Here is a 26,677-nt window from a genome sequence, read left to right as displayed (position 1 = left end):
ATGGTGGGGGGGGTTAGTACAATCCCATCAAAGGGATTGTCTTATTCACACAACCCCAAAAAATATCCCCTCCAAGTATTGCCTGGATTCAGTGGAAAAACAGGCCCTTCAGCCCAATTTGCTCCTGCTGACAAAAATATCTGAGCTACACTAGTTCCCAAAAGCCTGCATTTGGCACATTATTCCCTCTGAATTTCTCACTAATCTAAAACTCAACCCCTCCTCCTCTATTATGCCTACAAGCATCTGAAGCCCAAAATATTGAATTGCCAGTATATCTCAACCTTGTTTGTGTTCTGGCTATAATGTCACGTAAACATGTCCCAATCCATCCTCTGAGTCATTTGCCACATCTGTCTGGCTTCTGGCATTAAAATACCTGCAGTAAGCTATATCAATCCTTTGATGTCCCCTGCCTCTTCTGATTACTGAATTTGCGCTACTTAACTTTTCCAATCTCCTCATTTCTCATGTCCTCGACAGGAGGCAAGATCCTAGTAAACCCCTTCTGTTCCTTTTCCAAAGTGTCCAGATCCTTCCAGTAATGGGACGATAGAATTGCACACAATACAACCACGACAAGGTTTTGTGTCGCTGCCAAACGATTTCTTTACTTTATAATCAATGCCCGGACAATAAAGGAAGGTACACCATACATCTTCTTTAACACTTGCAATGTCACTTTCAAGGAGCTATGGATCTGGACCCTCAGATCCCTCTGCACATCAATACATTTCAGAGACATAAAATGTATATACAGTAGTCCCCTGACAATTGAACTCCAAAAGAGCAACACCTCACACTTGCCTGGATTCAACTCAAAATACTTGGAGCATCAGTATCACAGGTCAACCAGGATTCCTTAATCCATCCAGCCATGCTGTCCCTGAACTCTTCCTTCTCTCACTTTTAAAAGCCTCCCTTTTGTCAGGCATCCTTTTACCTGCGAACTGCCGCTACTATTCAATCTTTGAGAGTTCACATCTGATGCCGTCTCCACCTGTCACAACATTAGTTTGGGTTATCATTCCTCGTTCACCCTCCTGGACATTAAAAGGGACCATCCAAAACCTTCCCATTATCATTTGCTTAGAATAGAAAATATGAGTCCCAGCAGAAAGGCCTTACCTTTCAAATGTATATTCGCTTTCAGCCCTGAAGAAGTAAACATGGGACTTGAATTGTAACTTGAAGACATAGTCCTTGTGAATGTTGTCAGATTCTGCTGGGATGGTGACAGAATAACCCAGCAAGGGCAAACTTGCAAGCGGATGAGAATCCTAGAGAAAGACCAATGAGCACTGTGATGAGGAAACTTCCAAAATATCTCCCGAGTAAACATGCTGACAGATGGGTCTAGCGAGGAGGTGTAAGTGGGTTTGCAGCACCACAGATGGTGCTAATCCTGCTCTAAACACCCATGGTGAACAGGTTCTGTGGTGAATGTCCCATACTGTTTAAGAACAGTACCAAAAATATGATGAGTTTCTGCCCCACAATCTTTGGATGCAACTTGATATTTTGAAAAAACAAGGGGCACTTACAAAACCGAACAGGAAAAATCCAGTTTCCCAGGAAATTGCTCAAGGTCTTTTAATCCAGAGACTTGGAAAAAAGATTTTGAGTCTTAAGACCTGGCAAATTTACCGTAGAACATTACAGCACAGAAAAAGACCCTTCAGCCCATTTAGTCTGCACCATACTATTATTTATGCTTAGTTCCATTCACCTTCCCCCGGACTATAGGCCTCCATTCCCCTCCCATCTTTTTATCTATCCAAATGTTTCTTAAATGTCACAATTGAGTCAACATTCACTAGTTCAGCTGTCAGCTTGTTCCACACTCTCACCATTCTCTGTATGAAGAAGTTCCCCTTAATTTTCCCTTTAAACATTTCATCTTTCACCTTTAACCCATGTCCTCTAGTTCTTGTCTCATCTAACCTCAGTGGAGAAAGCCTACTTGCACTTTATCTATACCAGTGGTTCTCAACCTTTTTCTTTCCACTCACATAACACTTTAACACCTATGCCATCGGTGCTCTGTGATTAGTAAGGGATTGCTTAAAGTGGGATGTGAGTGGGAAGGGAAGGTTGAGAATCACTGCTCTAGACTCAATTGTTACTGAAACATTTTGCTTGAGAAAAATGGTCATTGGTCCATTTCCTTTGGAGTTATGAAACCATGCACGTAATGAGTCAATTAGGTACGATTAAACTTTTTCAAACTTTTCTTTCCACCCCATTCCACCTTAAGCAATCCTTTATTCATCATAGAGCACCGAAGGCATACTTAAAGTGGTATGTGAGTGGGAAAAAAAAGGTTGAGAACCACTGATTTATAATTTTGTAATTCAAATTGGTAATTAAATATTCTGAAATATCAAAACCTCCAGATCATTGTAAAGGGATCCTGCAGGGAAGGAAATCGCCTGCTTTTCCCAATCTGACCTATATATGACCCCATACCCATGAAGAATAGATTGGGTGATCACAGATAGTCTTTTTGCCAAGAGTAGGGGAATCTGTAACTAGAGGACTTCAAGGTGAGGGGGAAAGATTTATCAGGAACTCAAGGGTAACATTTTTTTTTACACACAGAAAGTGGTGGGTGACTGGAATCGGCTACAGGAGGAGGAGGTTGAGGCAGGTTGCCATAAAATGCTTTTGAAAAAAAATGCATGGATAGGTTCAGAGGAAATTGGGCTAAATGCAGGTAGGTGGGCTACTGGGGGTGGGAAATGTTGGTGGCATGGGGAAGTTAGGCCGAAGTTGCAGTATGACTTTACGATTCAACTGTCTCAGCAGTTTGATGCTAAACCTTCTTTGTGTGGTTCACACATTCTCCTGATCATCTCAAGCGTCTCCTCCAACCATTGCAGTCATACAAGCCTGTAAGTTGCTGCTCCTATGGAAGAGAGTGATTGAAACCGATGGAGGTGAGAGACAATAGGATACAGCAAAGTAAGTAAGTAGGGATGGGAATGCTGAGGCAAAACGTTCAGATGTTACATCTTTGATGGCAGTTATGATTGAGCAATAAATGCTGATTTTGTCAACATGGACATATCTGATAGAAGATCAAAGTACGTATCCAAATGAATTTCCACTTTTAATTTTATGGAAATCTAAAAATGGTTTTTTATCTTGCATGGACACAAATGATGATCTAGACCCTTTTATCTCTTACAGCTCCAGTGATGTGGGTTTGAATCCAGCACTGTCTGGAAAGAGTTTGTATGTTCTCCTTGGTCCACATGGGTTTCCTCCCACATTCCAAAGATGTTCAGGGTCAATGGGATAATTGGACACATGGGTGTATTTGAGCAGCATAGACTCATGGGGCAGGAAGGGCCTGTTAAGAAATCGGGAAACATCTTGCTGGTATCCTTGGCCAATATTTAACTCTTAAGCTCAACCACATCAAACCAGATGCTTGGGTCAGTGCTCACGGGAAGTCACTGGTCACACTCCCCACCTGACTCCTGTGACCAGAGACACTTGGGCTGTGACAAGGTTGTGAGAGATGGAATACAGTTTTGACCTTTTAACTTGTATTTTAATGTATACACTGCATGGAATCACCCAAACAGCAGTTGACTCAATGGGGCTCACTCACCTGATGTGACTTGTAGAAGAAGAGACAGAAGTTGGTGAAGACAACCCAAAGCTTTTGCCAACCGTTACTGTTCTTGAATTTCCTCAGTAAGTTTCCAGAGAGTTGATTCTAACAGAAGAGGGAAAGCACGCGCACGCGCACACACACACACACACACACACACACACACACACACACACACACACACACACACACACATTATTAGATCAGATTACGGAAATGGCAAAGCAGTCATCGATGAGATATCACACTAAAAAAAACATTTAAAAAAGGACTTTAGATATAGTCCAAACCTGTCCTGTTCCCTTAATTCTTAAACCTTCCACTAATTTTCCATTTGAACTAGGTCACCTGCAGCCCCGGATGAGGGTTGGAACAAAAGCTGAAAAGGAATTTTAGGAACAGAATACATCCTTTAATAATAGTGAAGAAAGGGCAAGGAACCACTGGGAAGGAGGGTCTGACTGGGTAAGGTGGAGACGGGAGGTCATGCCTCCGAAAACACTCCAACTAGAGCTGGGAACCTCCTCTCTAGCCAGGGATGAATTTATGTTCCAGAATTGAAGGGGAGTGTCAGATACCCATTCTCCAATCAGCCTCAAGTTAAATGATTCCTCAACGGTCTCACACTGAGCACTATGACTTGACGCTCCATGTTCATTTACACTCTGGCAGCTGTAACTTCAGTGGCCAACTTTCCACTATCCAGCTAAGAAATAGGCGCACAAGTCGGACATCTGGCTGTTAAGCCTGCTCAGCCATTCAATGAGATCACGGCTGATCAGGCTGTGGACTCAGCTCCACTTACCAAATCATTCACAATTCCCTACTATGCAAGAATCTATCTTTCTCTATATATCTTAAATACATTTATTGCTTCCTTGGGCTGAGAATTCCATACTTTTTGGGAGAACCAGTTCCTCCTTATCACTGAAATCCACTTCCCTGCATCAGGAGTCAATGTCCCCAAGTTCTAATCACATCTACGTGGAAAATATCTTTCCTGCCTCTATCTCATCTATCTCTTTCACAATTTAAAATGTCTCTATAATATTCCCCCATATTCTTCAAAACTGTAATTAATATATACTCAGGTGACTCCTCCTCATGGGCTAACCCCCTCATCTTCAGAATCAGTCTGGTGAACCGCCTCTGCATTGCCTCCAAGGTTAGTGTATCTTTTCTCAAGTAAGGAGACCAGTAGTACTCCAGGTGCAGCCTCACCATTATCTTGTGCCTTTGATCGAGAACTTTCCTGCTCTTGAATTCAATCCCTCTGGCAAGGCCAACATACTGCTTGATTATTTGATGCACCTGCAAACCAACTTTCAGTCATACTCATTCTAAACTCCTGCTGCACCAATATTTTCTGGTTTTCCATCAGAATACTGGCATCTGTTGAATTTTGCTTTTGAGATGAGCTAGCATGGCCATTAATACTTAAATTACCTCTCTTGTTGCTGTACATTTCCATGACTTGAATAGAACATTGTATTGACCATTGCCTCCCTGGGAAAAAGGTGCTGGCTATCCACCCTATTCACTATATGCCCTTCATAATCTTATACACCTCTATCAAGTCACCTCTCATCCTGCATCGCTACCAAAAAAAGTCTTACTTTGCTCAATCTTTCCTCATTAGGGATGTTCTCAAATCAAGGTAAAATCCCGGTAAATCTCCTTTGCTCTCTCACTAAAGCTTCCACAATCTTCCTGTGGTGAGGCAACTGCGATTGAATGCAATACTTCAAGTATAATTCGAGTTTTATAGAGCTGCACTATTATCTCATGGTTCTTGAACTCAATCCCCTGACTCGTGAAGGTCAACATACAATACACCTTCTTAACCCTTCAATACAGGTTCTGAAGGAAGTTGCTGTAGAAATTGTGGCGACATTGGTAATAATCTTCCAGGACTCTGGCATGGTTCCAGTGGATCATGAATGTCAGTCCACTGTTTAAGAAGGGAGCGAGGCAGCAGAAAGAAAATTATAGACCTATTAGCCTGACGCTGTTAGAATCAATTGTCAAGGATGAGATTATGGAGGTGCACAAAAAGATAGGCCCAAGACAACATGATTTCCTTGAAGGAAAATCATGCCTGACAAACCTATTGCAATTTTCTGAAGAGATAACAAGTAGGACAAACAGGGGAGATGCAGTGGATGTTGTGTACTTGGATTTTCAAAAGGTCTTCGACAAGGTGCGACACATGAGGCTGCTTAACAAGATGAGAGCCCATGGAATTACAGGAAGGATAGTAACATGGGTAGAACATTGGCAGGTTGGCAGGAAACAGAGAGTGGGAATAAAGCGATCCTATTCTGGTTGGCTACCGATTACCAGTGGTGTTCCACTAGGGTTTGTGTTGGGGGCATTATTTTTAAAATTGTATTTAAATGATTTTAATTATGGAATAGATGACTTTGTGTCTAAATTTGCAGATGATACCAAAATAGGTGATAGGGGAGGTGGTGCTGAGGATACCGAAAGGCTGCAGAGAGACGGATAGATTAGGAGAATGGGCAAACGGGTGGTCATGCACTTTCGTAGAAGAAATAGGCGGGCAGACTAATATTTAGATGGGGAGAAAACTCAAAATTCCGAGGTGCAAAGGGACTCGGGTGTCCTTGTGCAGGATACCCTAAAGGTTGAGTTGGTGGTGAAGAAGGCAAGTGTAATGTTGGCATTCATTTCTAGAGGGTAGCATACAAGAGCAAGGATGTAATGTTGAGACTTTATAAAACACTGGTGAGACCTCATCAGAGTACTGTGTACAGCTTGGGCGCTATATTTAAGAAAGGATGTGCTGGCGTTGGAGAGGCTTCAGAGATGATTTATATCAGGAATGAAAGGGCAAGTATTTGAGGAATGATTGTCATCTCTTGGACTGTACTCACTGGAATACAGAAGGATGAGGGGGATCTCATCAAGATATTTCAAATGGCACTAGGTGAAATCATTGTACAGAATGCTGAAAGGCCTAGACAGAGTAGATGTGGCAAGGATGTTTCCCATGGTCGGGGAGACTACGACAAGATGGCACAACTTCAGGTTAAAAGGGTGTCAATTTAGAACAGAGATGCGGGTAAACTTCTTTAGTCAGAATGTCTTGAGTCCGTGGAACTTGTTGCCACAGGTAGCTGTGGGAGCCAAGGTCGTTGGGTGCATTTAAGGCAGAGATTGGCGGGTATTTGATTAGTTAGGGCATCAAGGGTGACGGGGAGAAAGCTGGGGAGTGGGGCTGAGTTGAAGGATGAATCAGATCATGATTAGAATGGTGGAGCAGGCTCGATGGGCCAATAGGTCGACTTCTGCTCCTGTATCTTGTGATTTTATCCACCCTATCAACTTGAGGTACTATGATCCTGGATACTATGTTCTCTCTGTTTCTCCACATAGTCAAGAATCCTGCCATTAACCACATACTCCGCCTTTGGGTTCGATCTTCCAAAGTGCATCACTTCACACTTAACTGAATTGAACTCCATCTGCTACTTCTCATACAATATAGAGCATAGAACATTACAAGACAGTACATGCCCTTTGTGATACCTGATAGAAACCAACTCAACAAACTAAACTTTCCCTTCCTTACACCCATAATCCTCTAATCTTCTTGTATCCACAAGCCTGTCTAAGAGATTTTAAGTCAGCCTCTGCCAACATCCCAGCAATACATTATATGCACCTTGCTTTCTCTGCATTAAAAAAAAACCTAACTCTTTTGTCTTTCCTAAACTTTTCTCCCTTCAGCTTGTACTGATCTGGTGTTTGTTCCTCTACCCCAGGGAGAAGGTGCTGGCTGTTCACCCTATCTATGCCTCTCAATAATCTTATAGACATCAATTAAGTCACCTCTAATCCTTCTTCGCTATGAAGAGGAAAGCTTTAGCTCTGTTAACCTTCCTCAAAAGACAGGTTCTCCAATCCAGGCATTATCCAGGTAAATATTCTCTGCACCCTCTCCATAGCTTCCACATCCTACCTGTAATGAGGTGACGAGAAATGAACACAATATTTCAAGTGTGGTCTTGCTAGTTTTATAGAGCTGCAAAATTACCTCCCAACTCTTGAATTCATTCCCCTGACTAACGAAAGCCAGCATACTATATGTCTTTTTAACTACCCTATCAATCTGCACAGCAACCTTACGAGAGCTATCGATTTGGACCCCCAGGTCCCTCTGCTCTTCCACACAGTTAAACATGCTGCCATTAACCATGTGCTCTGCCTTCACGTTTAACCTTCCAAAATCATCATTTCACAACTGCACCTCACTCTGTAACCTGTCAATATCCTATTTTAATCTTCACACCCTTCAACACGATCCGCAACACCTCCAATCTTCTTTTCATCTGCAAACTTGCTGATCCATCTCTCTAATTCTTAAGTCATAGAGTCATACAGCATGGAAACAGGCCCTTGGCCCAACTTGCCCAAGCCAACCAAAATGTCCCACCTAGTCCCAACTGCCCTCTGAATTCATTCTATCCATGTATCCCTCTGATTTATCTTAAACCTTCCTTGACCACCTTCTCTAGCAACCCATTCCATACATCCACCACCCTTGCTGTAAAAAAGGTTACCCATCAAGTTCATGTTAAATCTCTCCCCCTCACACCTTAAACCTATATCTTCTGGTTACTGATTCCTTGCTCAGGACAAAAATACTCTCTGCATTCACCCCATCTTCTCCTCTCTTGATTTTGTACACATCTATGTGATCACCTCATGCGCTCCAAGGAATAAAGCTCTGGTCTGCTCAACTTCTCCCTGGAGCTCAGACTTGCAAGTCCTGGCCATCCTCACTGTAAATTTCTCTGCACCATCTCCAAAACGGAATAGAATGCTATAAATACGACCTCATTAACATTTTATATAACTGAAACTTGTCCTTCCAACTTATATATTCCATTGTCTGGCTGATGAAGGCCAGTGAAGGCCAAAAATACTTTTTGACCACCCCATCTTCCTATCATTCTGCTTTCAAGATATTATGAACCTGTATTCCTACATCCCTCTGCTCCGCAACACTTCCCAGATCCCAACCATTCACTATTTAGGTCCTAACCATGTTGGATTCAATACCTCACATTTCCCTAAATTAAATTTCATCAACCATTCCTCTGTTATCTATAACAACCAAAGCATTTGTCAGGCTATAAAATAAAACGCTCATTTCGTTCATTGAGATATAGCTATATCCAAGTTCCTTGTATATCTGCAAATATCCCTCTTAATGCCCAAAATATAATGAATGCACAATTCAAACCTATGATGTAATTGAGCCTCTGCTTGTATTTTGACCAGGACAAATTGTTTCCAAGTGATATAAAGCTATCTAAACCAAAATTTTGACTTAAATTAGAGCTTTCAAAACTAAAACCAATTTTGTTGGCAGCTGCCCTAATTATAGATTTTTTTTTGGAAGCTGTTACCTCGATATTGGTGACGTGATCATTAAGGGACAGACTCTGCATTCGATACCAACAGACATGAGAGAGGGCAAGAGGCCACTGATTACAGATTAATCCAGAGGGAGGTGAAGCACAGGCATCAACAGTGGAGATTCCTTCCATCAGAAGAGCAGGGGGACAAGAACACAAGGGAGAGAAGACAGATACAGTGTGAACGATGCAGGGAGTAAGGAAAGACAAGAAACTTCCTGAGTGATTTGCAGTTAGGGTGGCCATCTCTTCAAGTTTGAACTGGAGTCTCCAGGAACTGATGAGGGATCTCGAGGGCAAGCAATAACATGATCTGGACATGTTTTTAATTTAAACTTTGCCATTAAGTTTTAAAAATCCAAAGGAGATTTTTTTTAAAAAGGGTGTGGCCAATCAGGCAAAGTATCCCCTTTTCAAATGGACTTTGGAAGATTGGATGTTCCAAAAGGTGGAAATGTTGGCCAGCTAACTGAGAACATTGGGCAGAGATGGCCACCCTAGATGTAATAGGCACACATATGTCCATCTGTACAGCAAGAAAAAGGGTTAGATCTTGACAGAATAAATGCTGGAAAATAAAATGCTTTTAAAAAGGAGCCAAACCAGTTTTAGTTTAAGGATTTAATATGACACTTCACTGGACCCAGTGTGATTTTGGTCAACGCAATATGGCCAAGCCATTTTTGGTGGCTAAGACTGCATTAGCCAATTAGAGGAAAGCTGGAAATTTCTGGTCAGCATTCCTGCAGGATAGAAGGCCATTCAGCCTGTCTGCTCCCATTCTGTTCACCCCATTCCCAACTCACTCATTCAACTATTTCTTGTGAACAGATCTGCTGTTGCATCAGCAAGTTCCACAACTCTCCCTACCCCACTCATTTATTCACAAATTCCTCAACGGAGTTATGACTCTGAGTCATGCTGAACTAACTTTGGATTGGTCTTGCAATGGAATTATGCTCATGCACAGATGTATCACACTATTCCCCCACTCTTAGACAATGTTTAGGTCATAAAATCCTCTAAATGGACAACACCATGAGTGTTAATGAGGTACCATTCTCAGGTTGAATTCCTGAATTCCCCATCAAATTTATTTGTCAAAGACCTGCACGAAAATGTCTCCATGTAAAACCCTTCCTTAATTTTAAAACAAGTTACAAGTTATTGCATATCGACAAACAAATGTCTATGGCATTGCTAAAGGGATAACTTTTCCATTAAAGTGGTGACCCAGTGAACCATTAAGCAGTAGAAGACAGGAACAACCACTGTGGTCCATATCTCTCTGCTGAACATGATGTCCAAATCAAATTAAAACTCTGCTGCTTGCACCTGATAGATATTCCTCCATCCCCTTCATACTCAGTGTTTATCTCGAAGCCTCTTAAATACTGCCATTGTATCTGTATCTACCACTATTCCCATCATCACATCACTGGTCACAGCACCCTTCACTGCTATCCTGTATTCTCTGGGCCAGCCAATTTCATATCCAAACTATCAGCTCACCATGGATCTCATGTATCTGCACCTTCTGAATCAGGGACCTTATTAAACCTTTCACATCCACTGCCCTAGCACATTGACCATTTTTGTCACCTCCTCAAAAAAACTCAATCAAATTGGTAAGACATGACCGGCTCCTCACGAAGCCATGTCGACGGTCCCTAATCTGATCGGGACTGTCAAAATGTGGTTAAATCCTTCCTAAAAGTTTCCCTACTACTGATGTGAGATACACTGGCCTGTAATTTCCTGGATTATCATCTTTCCCCCTTCTTGAATGAAAGGTACGTCAACGTAGCAGTTAGCACAATGTTATCACAGCGTCAGCGATCGGGCCTGGGGCTCAAATCCTGCACTGTCTGTGAGGAGTCTGTACATTCTCCCCATGTCTCCATAGGTGTTACCTAGATGCTCCGGTACTCTCCCACCGTTCAAAACATACTGGGGGATGTAGGTTAATTGGGTATACTTGGGCAGCACATATGCTCATGGATCAAATGACCTGTAACTGTGCTGTACATCTAAATTAGTTACTTTGAAGCAAATAGTGCTGTTGAAGCCCAGGTTTGACCCAGACCCTGAGGTGACTGTACGGGCTTTGCACATTTTGCATCCTCCCGGTGACCAAGTGGGGTCCCCCTGGCCACCCCCTACCAGGTGCTCTGCTCTCCCATATCCCAAAGATGGGTTAATTGGCAGCTGTAAATTGTCCCGAGAGCGTAATGAGGGGAAGTGGGGGGGGGGGGGGGGGGGGTGGTGATGAGAATATAATGAGAATAAAAAAGAGTGATGAGTGTTTAAGATTTGTACAATGGGGAGTCTGCAGGTCAGCGCAGAGCCGACTGAAGGGGTTGATTCTTTGCTGCTTGACTCTGTGGGTTTCCTGTAATGGAGGGAGGACGCAGGTGGAAAGTTCAACACCAAAATTCAAGAGCACGTTCCTGCCTCCAGCCCCACAGGTGAGCGTATTGTCACAGAGTCATACAGCATGGAAACAGGCCCTTTGGCCCAACTTGCTCCTGCTGACCTAAATGAGCGGACCAATTGATTCACACGGAGCGACAGTTTGGGGAGCGTTCGTGAAGCTGGGCACTTTAGCAGACCATTCAAGTGATGATTCGTCAGCAGGAAATAAAAATAAAGTAGGCATAAGTGGAGCGTACATTGTTGGAATGGCCATTGAGTGAGTGGTGAGTCGGAGGATTTGGCTCGAGACTGAGGCTGAGGACCTGTTATAAGTAGGGTCAGGTAAGATCTCCTCATAATTACCCAGAGTAGGTAGTGGAGATGGTTGGTAGGACAGTGGTATGTCCAAGTTGCAGCATTTAGGAAATCTGGGACAGCACAAGTCTGATGACTAAACCTACAAGAAGTGCATCCAGATGCAGCTCATACAGACTCTGTTAGCAAACTTGAGCAGGAGATGGATGAACTCTGGATCATTTGGGAAGAAGAGGACAATGGGCATAAGCTGTAAGGAAACAGTTACACCCAAGAAGCAAAAGTAACTAGGTAAGAGAGGGAAGGGGAGAGGCAGTCAGTGCAGAGCACCCCTATTCCCTTCAATAATAAGTATACTATTTGGAATACTGTTGGGAGTGGACAAGTTGTAGTGTTCAGGTCTTGGCACAGAGTCTGGCTCTTAAGGCTCAGAAGGGAAGGGGAGAGAAGATTCGTTAGTTAGGGGGATAGGAGGTTCTATGAACAAGTTCGAGAATCCAGGATGGTGTGTTGTCTCCCAGGTGCCAGGGTCAAAGACGTCTAACAACAAGTCCACAGCATTCTCAAATGGGAGAATGAGCAGCCAGATGTCGTGCTCCACATTGGTACCAATGACGTAGAAAAGGGATGAAGTCCTGAAGAAGGACTATAGGGAGTTTGGAAGGAAGCTAAAAAGCAGGACCTCAAGGATGGAAATCTCGGGATTGGTACCTGTGCCAAACGCCAGTGAGGGCAGGAATAAGAAGTTAAGGCAGATGAATGCATGGTGGAAGGGATCTCTTCTGGGGAAGGTATGGCCTGTACAAAAAGGACCAATTGCAGCTGAACAAGAGAGGAACTAATATTCTGATGGGACAGTTTGCTAGAACTGTTGGGGAGTGTTCAAATTGGTTGGGCAGGGGGATGCGAACCAGAATGAGAAGGCAGCGAAAAGGGCAGAAGGTACACAAGTAGATGCACTGTGTAACAAGATTGTGAGGTAGGCGAGGCAGGGAAAAATTGCAAACATATGATTAAGAATTTAATTTGAGGTACTTTGGAAACAAAATTGAAAAGGGTAATGAACACAGCACTGAGGTCCTGTATTTAAATGCCCATAGTGTAAGAAATAAGGTTGATGATCCAGTAGCACTGTTGGAAGTTGGCAGGTGTGACTGAAAGAAGAGCACAGCTGGAATCTAAATATCCATGGACACGTAATGTATTGGAAGGACAGGAATATGGCAGAGATGGTGGTGTGGTTAAAAATGAAATACTAGAATACTAGAATGGCGAGAACATTGGCTGGTCGGCAGGAAACAGAGGGATAAGGGGATCCTAATCTGGTTGGCTACAAGTTACCAGCGGCGTTCCGGGTACTGGTGGTGTACCGCAGGGCTTGGTGTGGTGGCTACTTGTATGCTGATCATTTGAATTGCGGAATAAATGGCTTTGTGGCTAAGGGTGCAGATGATACAAAGACAGGCAGAAGGGCAGGTAGAGATGAGGAAACGGAGAGGCTGCAGAGAAACTTAGGGAGGGCTTTTTACACAGAGATCCCACAATACTGCCGTAAAGGAGACGCATCATTAAACTTTGCTAGTTTACTCTGAACCAAACAACGCCGGCATAATGGTGGGCCAGAGTATCATTATTCACAACAAGCTGGCATTCTGGGAGCAAAAGTGATGGGGCGTGTAACACAACAGCATCAGTGTCTAATGTGATGTACAACATTCTGCATTTGATGGCATATAAGACTCACTTTCTTCCCCCCCCCCAAAACAAATGGCTCCAAATTATCCTCTGGGTCTTGTATGTGAAGTTGAAATTAGGGTGATAATGGTGAGTGACGCCTACAGTGACCATCATTGTTGCCTGGCTCACTAACATCACCGCTAACTATCGCTGGGGACTGGTGTTGGGCTGTTGGGGAGAGCGGGGCTTTATCATAATTGTGGGGTCTGGTGGCAAGCAGTCAGGAGACTCTCCCGGCAGCCTGCTGTCAGTCCCGGCACTGGTCCCACCGCCCCGCACCTCCACCGTCCCGTCCCCCCCAGCAGAGAGAAAGGATGTGGGACCAGCGCGGGGACCAACAGGAGGCCACCAGTAGAGAGCAGGCAGTGGACTGCTGGGAGAGAGAGAGAGAGAGAGACAGCAGAATGCTGGGACAGAGCAGGATAGTGGGCCTCTGAGAGAGAGAGGGACAGTGGGCATCTGGGAGAGAATAGGACAGTGGGCTGCTGGAAGAGAGAGGGATAGTGGGCCGCTGGGAAAGAGATGGATGGCAGACTGCTGGGAGAGAGATGGATGGCGGACTGCTGGGAGAGAGGGACGGCAGGCCATTGGGAGAGAGAGAAAATGGGCCACTGGGAGAGAGAGGGGCAGCGGGCCACTGGGAGAGGGACAGCGGGCCTTTGGGAGAGAAGAGATAATGGGCCGCTGGGAGAGAGAGGGGCAGAGGGCTGCTGGGAGAGGGACAGCGGGCCACTGGGAGAGAGAGGAGCAGCGGGCTGCTGGGAGAGAGAAGGACAGTGGGCCATTGAGAGAGAGACGGGCAGTGGGCCACTGGGAGAAAGAAGGACAGCGGACTGCCAGGAGAAAGGACAGCGGGCCACCGGGAGAAAGAAGGACAGCGGGCCGCCGGGAGAAAGAAGGACAGCGGGCCGCCGGGAGAAAGAAGGACAGCAGGCTGCCGGGAGAAAGAAGGACAGCAGGCCGCCGGGAGAAAGAAGGACAGCAGGCCGCCGGGACAGAGTGGGACAGCGGGCCGCCGGGAGAGAGTGGGACAGCGGGCCGCCGGGAGAGAGTGGGACAGCGGGCCGCCGGGAGAGAGTGGGACAGCGGGCCGCCGGGAGAGAGTGGGACAGCGGGCCGCCGGGAGAGAGTGGGACGGCGGGCCACCGGGAGAGAGAGCGGGACGGCGGGCCACCAGGAGAGAGAGGGACGGCGGGCCACCAGGAGAGAGAGGGTCAGAGGGCCACCAGGAGAGAGAGGGACAGAGGGCTGTTGGGAAAGAGAGGGACAGCGGGCCACTGGTAAAGAGGGGGGCAGCCGGCCACTGGTAAAGAGAGAGGCAGCGGGCCACTGGGAAAGAAAGGGGCATTGGGCCACTGGGAGAGGGGTAGCAGGCTACTGGGAAAGAGAGGGACAGCGGGCCACTGGGAAAGAGAGGGGCAGCGGGCCACTGGGAGAAAGAGGGGCAGCGGGTCACTGGGAGAGAGAGGGACAGCGGGTCACTGGGAGAGAGAGGGACAGCGGGTCACTGGGAGAGAGAGGGACAGCAGGACCAGCACAGGGACTGACAGGGGCAGTTTATTTTATTTAAATGTTTTCTGGTTTAGCTAAGCTGCTTATGTTTTCTCTTGTAAATTACAGCAGTATAGCAGGCTATACTAACCGTGCGGTTAGACAGGCCAAATCGCTGCCCCAGTCGTATGACACAAGATGGTGCAGGTCCCCTTCCCTTCCAAGAAGCCCATGGTTGGTGACACACATTGCCCAAGGGACAGTGCCTCTTCCATATTGTGTGCTGCTGGACGGGGAGTGACGCCGCGATACACAGTCATCACTTTCCAAGGCCAGAGCATCTCTCACTGGAAGTGGGTAGTCTCCTTGAGTAGTACAAGTAATTCAAAATAAAGTTCAGTTACTGGTTCACCTCCTGCTGTGTGGACGTCTCTCATTTCGGTAGCGCTATCGTTAACAAATACTACAGTGGTGACCCCAACTGTTCCAATATATTGAACGTGACAAAATGCAGGATGCTACTACTTTTACAGTCGCAACGGCTGCGACCAACACTGTGGGCGTATATTTGCCGCCCTTCTGGGCAAATCAGCCCAGGAATTGGTTACAACTGGCCAAGTCACAGTTCCAGAGCAGAGGCATTGTCTTGGAAGACACCAATTTCTGGCACGTTGTCAGTGCCCTAGACATCACTACCACAGCAAAAGTACACTCCTTCATGGTAAATCCTCCTATGGAGCATAAGTACGAACAATTCCAGCATTTCCTCCTTGATGCCCTGGAACTCAGCTGATATGAGCCCGCTTTCCGCATCCTGAATATGCAAGGCCTTGGCGATAGGAACCCATCTGAGCTCATGCACGAAATGGTGGCTTTAGCGGATGGACAAACAGTTTCTTGTTCGAAGCCCTTTTCCTCTCCAATCAACTGGTGGATGTTTCCTTGGCAATATCCAACATGGATTTCAATGCCCCACACCTGTTAGCCAAAGAAACAGACAGACTTTTCCGCACCATGCAACAGAACTCCATACATGTGCAACTGATCTATGCCATCAGTTCAGCACCCCCCCCCCCCCCCCCCCCACCACCCCACCACTGGGCCTCCCAGCAGTGGCCATGGGCAAGCTGCAATGTAATGAGTGCTCAAACAAACAGAGTGATTACTGTTTCTACCACCACAGATGGGACCGTAACACCCAGCGGTGCATCCCTCCATGTTCGTACCCCAGTGCCAAGTCAAGCACGATGGTGGAAAACGGACAGGCCAGCCACCGATGGTGGCCTCAGCGGTTGGCGCACATAAAGGCCCACTCTACTTCAGGGACCAGCGAACAAAGAGGGATTTCCTAGTCGACACAGGCACAGAGATAAGCCTCATTCTGCCAACGTATTTTGAACTTAAACACAACCCCAAGGGCCTTCGCCTACAAGCAGCCAAGTTTTGGCTGAGTTTTGGCACCTGCCTGGTCACAATCCACCTATGGACACAGTTTTCCACTAGAAGTGTATGATTGCATCCATGAGACAAGACCTATTTTGAGAAGATTTCTTCAGGGCACACGAGGTCCTGGTGGACATGAACAGATACGATTTGGTCAATGCTACCATATTCCAGACATACCCCTTACTCTACGGCATCGTTCCTTTCTGCCATTAGGACTCTATGCTCTGGTCCGTAATGAATATGCCCACCTACTGGAAGTACCCATCACTTTTGGCGTCCAACTTCCATGACTCTAAACCAGCTCATGGCGTGGAGCACCACATCGAGACCACCAGGCCCACAGGGTACGCACAGCCACGGCACCTCCTGCGGGACAAACTCCTTCAAGCCAAGACTGAGTTTGCTGCCATGGAGGAGCTGGGTATCATCCGCCATTCAAACAGCCCCAAGGCATCACTGCTGTACATGGTCCATAAGAACTCTGGTGGCTGGCACCATGTGGCGACTATAGAGGATTCAACGATGTCACCATCCCTCATAGATACCTCAACCCACATGCCCAGGATTTCACCAGGAGGCTCCAGGGCTACCGGATCTTTTCCAAGGTGGACCTCGTCAAAGGGTACCATCAGATTCCGGTGCATTCTAACAATGTCCCAAAAAGATTTTTTGAGTTTCTTCAAATGCCTTTCAGTCTAAAGAATGCAGCCTAGACATTTCAGAGCCTTGTGGACATGGTTGGGAGGGACCTCGATTTCATCTTCATCTACCCGAATGACCTTCTAAACACCAGCCCTGACGCCAGCACGTAGAGGACGCACCTGTCTCACACTCACCTTTTAAACAGGTTGCAGGAGTTCAGACTCACGGTGAACCCGGCTAAGTGCCATTTCGGATTGGAAACTATCAATTTCCTGGGACACCGTATCACCCAAGAGGAGGCCACACTGCTGCCAATAAGGTGGAAGCCATCCAGCATTTTCCCAGGCCAAACACAATCAAAGGCTTACAAAAATTCCTAGGGATGGTGAACTTGTATCATCGTTTCCTCCCTGGAGTGACTACCCTCATGCAACCCCTATTCGACCTTAACAAACTCAGTGACAGGGCGATCCAGTGGACACGCAAAACCATTGAAGCATTCCAGGAAACCAAAGCGGTACTGGTGGAGGCCATATCTTTGGCCCATCCAGACTCTTCCTCCCCGGCCCTTACAACAGATGCATTGGACAGAGCAGTCGGCGTGGTGTTGGAGCAGTGGGTCGATGAACAGTGGCGCCCCCTGGCTTTCTTCAGCAAACATCTTTAGACACCAGAATTCAAATGCAGCAGGTTCGACTGTGAGCTGTTGGCCCTATACCTGGCATTACGACATTTCCAGTACATGTTGGAAGGAAGGGTCTTCGTCACCTATACAGACCACAAACCACTCACCCAAGCACTTAGCAAAGTTTTGGACCCATGGTTGGTGAGGCAACAACGGCATCTCTCCTACATTTCCGAATATACAATGGACATTTGCCAAGCCGCAGGCAAATCCAACGAGGTGGCCAACGTGCTGTCCAGGCTGGCCATCAACGCTACCTCAGGAGGGCTTGATGTTGCTCAGCTAGCCAAAGACCAAGCAGAGGAAGCGGATGTCCAGGCCTACCGGATCACCATCACCAGCCTGAAGGTTAGTGATTTCTGTCCTTCACTGGGGAACCTGACTTCACTGTGCGACATGTCCACAGGTTTCCCCAGACCCATCCTACCCGCAACCTGGTAAAGGGAGGGCGGTTGGTCAAATACGCGGTCTGACACATCCTTCCATAAGGTCCATGGTCCACCTACTGTCTGACAAGTTCGTGTGGTAGGCTTTGGCCTCCCAACCCACATCACCTTGGATCGAGGGGCCAAGTTCACATCTTTGCGCTGGACTAACCTAGCCAAGTTCTGCGGCAGCCAGTTACACCACACCACGGCCTACCAACATCAGGAAAATGGACTTGTCGAACATTTTCACCACCATCTGAAAGCTCAACTACAAGGCCCTAAATAGATGGATGATCTCCCTTGGGTGCTGTTAGGAATTTTCACAGCACCAAAAGAAGACCTACCAGCATCATCAGCTGAGATGATGTACACCTCCCTGCTTACCATCCCAGAAGTCATTCACTTCAACCCTCCCGGCCCATAACCTTGTCCTCTAGACATCCTCCAGGGATTGAGGGAACAAACAGGTAGACAGAAACCTCCGTCACCTTCGTGACACAGCTCTCCACTCTGCCATATCCCAGCCAACCTGCAATCCATCGAATTCATTTTAGTTCGGAGAGGACAGCAAAGGACACCCCTCCAAAGGCCCATTCAAGGTGTTGCAGTGCAATGGTGTCATTTTCACCTTGGGCAGCAGGATAGGTTTACCATTGAACATCTCAAGGCAGTGCACCTGGACTCAGACCAGCCTGCCCTGGATCCCCAGGTCAGAGATTGAGGACGCCTGCCCAAAGATAGTATGGTAACTTGCTTAAAGGGTGGCAGTGATTCTGGGGGGGGGGGGGGGTGTGATTGAGTGACCGCGCTGTTAGATGGGTCGAATTGCCACCCCAGTCATCTGACACAAGATGGCGCGGGGCTCCCCCTTCCCTTCCAAGGAGGAGCTTGCAGTTGGAGACTCGCTGCCTGGGGGGGCAGCGCTGCTTCCTAATGGCGTGGGGAGTGACGCAGCGTCGTGCTGACGTCACTCCCTAGGCCAGCGCGCCACCTCACCGGAAGTGAGCAGTATCCTCGAGCAGTGCGAGAAATTCAAAATAAAGTTCAGTTACTGGTTCACCCTCATGCTGCGTGGACGTCTCTCATTTCGGTAGCGCTGCCGTTAGCAGACGCTGTAGCGATATTGTTACTAAAAAGATTTTTCATGTTGTCCTAGTTGCTTGTTTTATCCATGTTTTAAATGTTTATCTGTAAATACATTAAAAAAGATTTTTAATATTCCCCACTGAAATGATGAGGGAGGGGGTCTTATATGTCATCAAATACTGTACACATACACATCCTTTCCCACCCTGGTCCTGGGCTGCTGAATCGTCCTTTTTACACAAACTTCATTTTGGTGCAGTGACTACCTCTGCTGCCTGCTTAAAGGCGGGACTGCAATGACTCCCACCCCCCCCCCCCCACCCCCTAGTTCCTTGTTCGTATTTTTTACACAGAAGACATATTTAAAGGTGCAATGTTCCCGCAAGGTGCAATGTGTCAAAGGGGCCTATTAGGTGAATGAGCAAAGTAGTAACAAATTAAATACAAAGTTGCAAAGTGTGGACAAAGGAATAGACGGGCAGGCTACAATTTGGATGGGAGTTAAATTCATAATTTGGAGGTATAAAGGGACTTGGGAGTCTCGTGCTGGATACCCTAAAGGTTAACCACCTGGTTGAGGTGGTGGTAGAGAAGATGAATGCAATGTTGGCATTTATAGCTAGAGAATAGGATACAAGAGCAGGGATGTGATGTTGAGGCTTTATCAAGTTTATAGGGCTCTGGTGATACCTCACTTGGAGGACGAGATACATTTTTGGGCTCCTTATTGCTGGCATTGGAGAGGGTTCACACAAGATTCCCAAGAATGATTCCTGGAATGAAGAATAGGAGGAACATTTGACAGCTCTTGAACTATGCTCCTTGGAGTTCAGAAGAATGTGGGGGCTGGGGGATACCTTACAGGAGTTCTTTGAATGTTGAAAAGGCCTGCTCAGAGGGGAGGTGGCAAAGTTGTTTCCCATGGTAGAGGAGTATGGGACAAGAGGACACAACTTCAGGACTGCAGGGGGCCCATTTTTTGAGCCAGAGAGGGGTGAACCTCTGGAGTTTGCTGCCACAGGTTGCTGCAGAGGCCAGGTCTTTGGCTGTATTTACGGTAGGGGTTGATATTTATCTGAATCATCAGGGCATAAAACATTATAGGGAGAAGGCAGGGGAGTGAGGGAGAGTGGGAGAATGGATCATCTCATGAGCAGACTCAATGGGCCAAATGGCTGACTTATGCTCTTGTATCCTATGGTCCATTGCAATAGTGCCTGCCTCCACCAGCCCTTTCTATACACCTACCACCTATTCTTTAAAAAAATTTCCCCCTCACCTATGCCCTCGGTTACTGATTCCCATACTCAGGGCAAAAGACTGTGCATTCACCTCATCTTTTCCTCTCATGATTTAAAACATCTCTATGAGATCACCCTCAGCCTCCAAGGAATAAATCCCCAGCCTGCTCAACCTCTCCCTACAGCTCAAGCCCCCCCGAGTCCTGGCCACATCCCTCGTAAATCTTCTCTGCACCCTCTCCAGTTTGACAGCATCTTTCCCATAGCACAGTGACCAAAGCTGAACACAATCTTCCAAATAGGGCCTCACCAATGTCCTATACAACAGCAACATGTGTGAAAATTGAGCTGGGACAATGATCAGTCCTGCAGCAGTTCTGCAGACCTGTGTCAGGTGGCCGGCTGTACACCAATTTGCACACATCAGGTTCATCCCCTTCTGTGCTTTGGTGGTTCAAATCCTGTCTAGATGTTTCTCAAATGTTCTTCAGCACCTCCACCAGCATTGTATTCCACTTTCCAATAACTGTGTGAAAAATTCCCCTCAGATCTCTTTATTTATTTTTTATCCTCCAAGCCTCCTACCTCTCCCCTTCAACCCAATCTTCTTGTCTTTGGCAAGACCTACATGGGGATACAATTTTACAATTTGATCAGATGCCTCCTCCAGAGCAGGGAAAAAAGCCCCCGCGTCCCCCACCCAGTCTCTCCTTATAACCTGTAACAGAAGAATTGAAAATGGAAGTTCACTTAACAATTCATTTTTTCTCTCACTCTCTCTCTCTCACTCTCTCTTTCTGTCTCATTTTCTCTGTCTCTCTCATTTTCTCTGTCTCTCTCATTTTCTCTGTCTGTCTCCCTCTCTCTTTCTCACTCTCTCTCTGTCTCTACCTCTCTCTCTTTCTGTCTCTCTCTATCTCTCCCCACCATCCCCCCCCCTCCTTCATGCTACCTGACCCACTCAATTTTTTCTATTTTATTTCACATTCCTTCTCCCTAATTTTTGAGCTTTAATGAAAATATTCTGGTCAGCTGAATTGAGAAATAGGTTAATTAAGTGGAAAATTTGCTATTTCAAAGCATACCTATGCATCACTTGACCTTCAGAATAAAACCAAGGTAAAATGACACATTCCCACTTTATAGAATGGGTCACATTATTTCTTAAAATAACATTGATTCAGCTTAAAGAAGAGGTGACAGATGTGAAATTCTGTGAAGGACATTCCATAAATATGGTGTTAGCGAGTGTGGTATTTGCGGACATTTGGCAATGAGAGAAAATTACTTCGTCAATATGTGGAAAGAAAATAGAATGTGACATAGAAGACATATACCTGGAGTCTTTCTAAAAAGTAGAACTTTCCCCCAAAGAAAGGAAAACAATTATTAGTTGGTGACTTGAATGCAACAAAAATTCTTCAGAAAGGCAGAGAAAGCAAGGGAATTCCGATGGTTTTACATCTGTTTTCCTGGTCCTGGTGACTGGAACAGCCCACAGACATCACGCTAGCATTGTACAATACCTCTGTTCCGGTTAAACAGCTCGATCACACTGATTGGATCTTTACCGCATCTTCTGAATTTTGGAGCTTTTACCAAATCAGTTCCCATAGATTTAGCTTTTATTTCTTAAACATATTCAAATCAAGCCCCACTGAAATGATTACGATTTAGCAAGCTGAAACTACATTACACATGTTACGATATGATCCCATTTAATTAGGCCATGGATCCTATTCCCCCAAATCTCTCTTGATCAATGCAAAACTCCCTAAAATGTGTCAAACTGAGTTTTCCAATAAAACATCATTAAGTGGAATACTGCAAACTTTCAAAATTCTGACAAAATTGCATTCATGTTTTCAAAGGTCAATTAAGATTGAACATCAAACAAGGAATAGACCTACATGTGTCAACACCACACATGATGTTCAAATCAATCTAAAACTCATACAAATGGCTGCTCTTCATAGGCTAGAGCTCAGACTTCAACACCTCAAGCTACAAACTCTGGGCCTCTACACCCCCAGCTGCCATTGGATCCTTAACTTCCTCATTGGAAGACCACAGTCAGAATGAATTGGAAGCAACGTCTCCTCCTCACTGATCATCAACACAGACGCACCCCAACTATACTTAGCCCACTGCTTTACTTGCTATACACCTATGACTCTTTGGGCAGGCACAATTCCAATGCAATCTACAAGTCTGACGATGGCAGAATCACAAATGGCAATGAGGAAATGTACAGGAGGGAGATAGATCAGCTCGTTGAGTGGTGTCACGCCAACAACTTTGTACTCAATGTTTGCAAAACCAAGGAGATGATTGTGCACTTCAGGAGGAAGTCAGGGAAGCACGACCCAGTCCTCATTGAGGACTCAGTAGTGGAGAGGGTCAAGAACTTCAAATACCTGGGTGTCAATATCTCTGGGTATCTGTCCTGGAGCCTCCACATTGATGCAATCACAAAGAAGGCTCACCGGCAGCTATACTCTGTGAGGTGTTTGAGGAGATACGGTACGTCACCAAAGACTCTCGAAAACTTCTACAGGTGTACCGTACAGAACATTCAGGTAAGTGGAGGCACTAACTCTCAGGACAAAAATAAATTCCAGAGGGTTGTTAACTCGGCCTGCGACATCACAGGCACCAGACTTCACTCCATAGAGGACATCTCCAAGAGGTGGTGTCTTAGAAAAGCAGCCTCTATCCTTAAAAACCCCCACCGCCCAGGTCATGCCATTTTCACTCTGCTACCATCGGGGAAAGACGAGCACTCAGCTTCTTCCTTAACGGCCATCAGATTCCTGAATGATCAGTGAACCAAGACACTACCTTGCTTTTCATGCACAACTATTTTTATTTATTGTTGTAAGATGGTTACAACATGAATGTTTGCACTGTGATGCTGACGCCAAACACCGAATTTCATGACAGTAAATTCTGACTCTGAACGTTTGCGTTTGTTTCCACCGGGTGCTCCGGTTCCCTCCCACCTTCCAGAAACGTCAGGATTTGAAGGTTAATTGGTGTATTTGAGCGACATGTACTCATGGGCCAGAAGAGCCTGTTACTGTGTAGTATCTCTAAAAATGAAATAAATGTACCTCTGTGGAAGCCTGTTGAACACCTCCATTGTATCTTCTTCTACTACTACTCCAGGGTCTTTCTCTGTGTAAAAACCATTCTCACACCACCCTCTGTGTAAAAGATTTTCCCCTACATCTCCTTTAAACACCCTCTCTGATGTTAAGCACATGCATCTGATTTCTTGAAGATGAATTCTATTAATACCAGCTGTCATTGTGCTTTATATTGTTTTAGTATTTAAATTTAGACATACAGCCCAGTAACAGGCCCTTTTGGCTTACAAGTCTGTGCTGCCCAGTTACACCCAATTGACCTACAACTCCTGGTACATTTTTTCGAACAGTGGGAGGAAATTGGAGGCCCGGGGAAAACCCACGCAGACACAGGGAGAGCGTACAAACTCCTTACAGACAGTATGGGATTCGAACCCCAGTCCCAATCACTGATGCTGTAAAGGTGTTGCGCTGACCACTACACCAACCGTGCTGCCTCTTTCTATAAGATAAATTGATCTTGGGTTGTCTGCTCAATTCATGGTAGTTATCGTAAAGCCTAAAGGAGATTACTATGTGCAGCACTTTGCGGAGACAGGAATTACTTCTGGGACTGTTCCCAGTCCACTTATGTAACTTTGTCATATAGGCAAGGAACTCAAGAGCTTGAGGGCATTTAGTAGCATGGTTCAGCAAAGAATACTCTTTTGTACGTTTGTCTAATCTTGAAAAGAATTTTCCCAATTAATCCTGGCCCCTGATGTTCTATCCACTGGATTTTGACAGTTCAATTTGCCCTGCCTATCGCACCTAATGGACAGCGTGTTTCGGAGAGCAGCAACTCGCAACAGAAAAGCCTCCTTCCCCTCTTTGCTCTGGGTTTTAGTTGCTCCTACCTTACGCTCCCTGTCCTCCCTGGTTTCTGAATATTTCGGCTGAAGAAATTCTAAAACTTTTTTCATCGCTCTGTTCAGTTGAATTTGATGCCCAGAGTTTTATGCCCAGAAATCATTTTGTCAGAACTTTGGAAGTGTAGCCTTAGATGCAAATATCATTTCCACATTTGTGGAATTCCTTGACTTTTTAAAACCTCTGTAGGTGTCGCATTGCCAAGAGATCTCGATGTAGACTTTTATCTCAATATGGCTTGTACCTCCACAGCAATACTATAATCCACCATTGAAACACTGGTACTCCTGTGCCAACAAACGTGCATGGTGGTATTGCCACGATGAGGTGATTGTTTCTCAAGAGAGGTCCTTGAGGCACTTAAATCATCTTCGGATTCCTGCTCTACAGATGTCTCATCAGTTGATTCTACAGAATTGATTGAGAAAAGTCCTTTAAAAACTTACAACAAATCCAACGGCAATTGTCAATTTGCGGAAAACTCCCATCTGAGCCATTATCAAGTGAGGTTAACATCAGGAATAAAAATTCACAGGCACACATTTTTTTCCGGGGATGATTTGAGCAATCTCTGGGGGGGTTGAATCTTGGAACAATTATTGAATGGGTTTGAAGTGAGTGAACAATTCCTCATTAACATAAAAATAAAATCCAAATCATTAGTATTTTGTAACTTCTCTACGTGACCTGTAAAAATTCTCTGTGAGTGCCAAAGGCAGGTGCCTGCCTGTTTTCGCTTATGCCTGATGAAGGGGCCAGAACTAAAACATTGCTCACTCCTAACTCCCAATGGATTCTGCGTGGCCTGCTGAGTTTCTCCAGGACAATTGCACTCAAACCCAGCAGTTGTAGAGTTTCTTATTTAACTGTTGCAGAAAGGTGGGGTTGAACAATAAAAATTGGATGGTGATCACACAGCCAGCGTCAGGCATGGATTTTATTGGAAATAACACCTCTGTTAGTTATCCATGGGATAACAGTTCAGATCCCATCATGGAATTTCAGTTCAGCCAATTCAATAAATCTGGGACAAAAAACATGACTGTCACAGCAAGAAACCATCTGGTTTACTACTGCAGTCCAAGGTAGGAAATCTCTTTCTTGGTCTGTTGTATGAGAGTTTAGACTCAGAACAATGTGCTTCTACTCCATACAGCCCATTGCCAGGGGCAGCGCGCAGGGTTAATTGGGGATGAGCAATAAATGCCAGCTTCTGGGAAGAAATTAATAATAAGGGATTACGGATGGATTAGTGAAGACTGCATGGATTCAGTAAGAAAACACAGCACTTCCTGAGTGCCAGAGATAAACTCGTTCAAACCACGTGCCTTCAAAAATAAGGTCCCTCATTCTCTTAATGGACTAGCATTGGAGAAGACTTTTCAAGTGTTTTGTGCAATTTGTAGATTATTGATGCCTTCTGTGGCAGGTGGGGAGTGGGGTGTGGGGTGGATGTGAACCAAGCTGATTGCCCCCTCTTTACCGCATTGTGGAGTGTAGTGGAGCTCAACCCTCAAACTCGGTGGGGGAGGAGGGAGGACAAAGCTCAAGCATGCACGGAGTGGGAGGTGTCAAAGGAATAGTTCCTGAGGAAAAGTCATACACCGTGCAAAGAGGCTGTTCAGCCGAACTTGCCCCCAATGACCAAACTGTCCCACCCACACTAGTCCCATCTGCCTGCATTTGGCCCACATCCCTCAACACCGATCCTACCCATTAATCCATCCAACCTCCTCCTCCGGCATCCCATTCCATACACCCACCCCACTCTGCAAAAACATTATCCCTCAGGTTCCACACCTCAGCCACTTGTTGGGATCCTCCTGGGCCTCTCTCAGGGACCAATGAGGAAGTGGGTGGTGTGCTAGGCTTTGAACTGATGCCGTCCTCTGCTCCCACCTCGAAAGCCAGCTGATGTGAATGACTAGTCGATCAAAGCTGAGACGTATGCTATTGGATGAAAGACAAGGGGCTGGTAATTGAAAGGTGGAAGCAGTCACAATTCCTTCCCAGATGGTGCTGAATTCCTGGAATTCTTAATCCCATTGACTGCTGGAAACTGGATCATTGTGGGCACATAAATTGGGGCTGGATAAATGTTGGCAAGTGGAGGAAGAGAGGGAT

At 45.8% G+C, this 26,677-nt stretch overlaps 1 protein-coding gene across 2 annotated transcripts in view; it reads right to left on the bottom strand.

Annotated features, from left to right (window-relative positions):
* Positions 1–26,677, bottom strand: part of LOC138739013 (FERM, ARHGEF and pleckstrin domain-containing protein 1-like) — a 302,053-nt gene that overhangs the window by 5,216 nt on the left and 270,160 nt on the right. The window contains exons 24-26 of one of the 2 annotated variants that reach the window (XM_069890340.1): positions 24,798–24,961; positions 3,620–3,727; positions 1,129–1,280 (exon numbers count right to left, since the gene is read on the bottom strand). In XM_069890340.1, the coding sequence (XP_069746441.1) occupies positions 1,129–1,280; positions 3,620–3,727; positions 24,798–24,961 (424 nt within the window). Of the gene's footprint in view, positions 1–1,128; positions 1,281–3,619; positions 3,728–18,997; positions 19,417–24,797; positions 24,962–26,677 lie in introns of those variants that run through there. The other variant, XM_069890341.1, reaches the window with a different exon arrangement.

The sequence above is a fragment of the Narcine bancroftii genome, chromosome 7, assembly GCF_036971445.1.
Source record: "Narcine bancroftii isolate sNarBan1 chromosome 7, sNarBan1.hap1, whole genome shotgun sequence".
NCBI classification, from domain to species: domain Eukaryota; kingdom Metazoa; phylum Chordata; class Chondrichthyes; order Torpediniformes; family Narcinidae; genus Narcine; species Narcine bancroftii.
The sequence above is the reverse complement of the archived record's forward strand: the minus strand, read 5'-3'. Positions and strand labels throughout refer to the sequence as shown.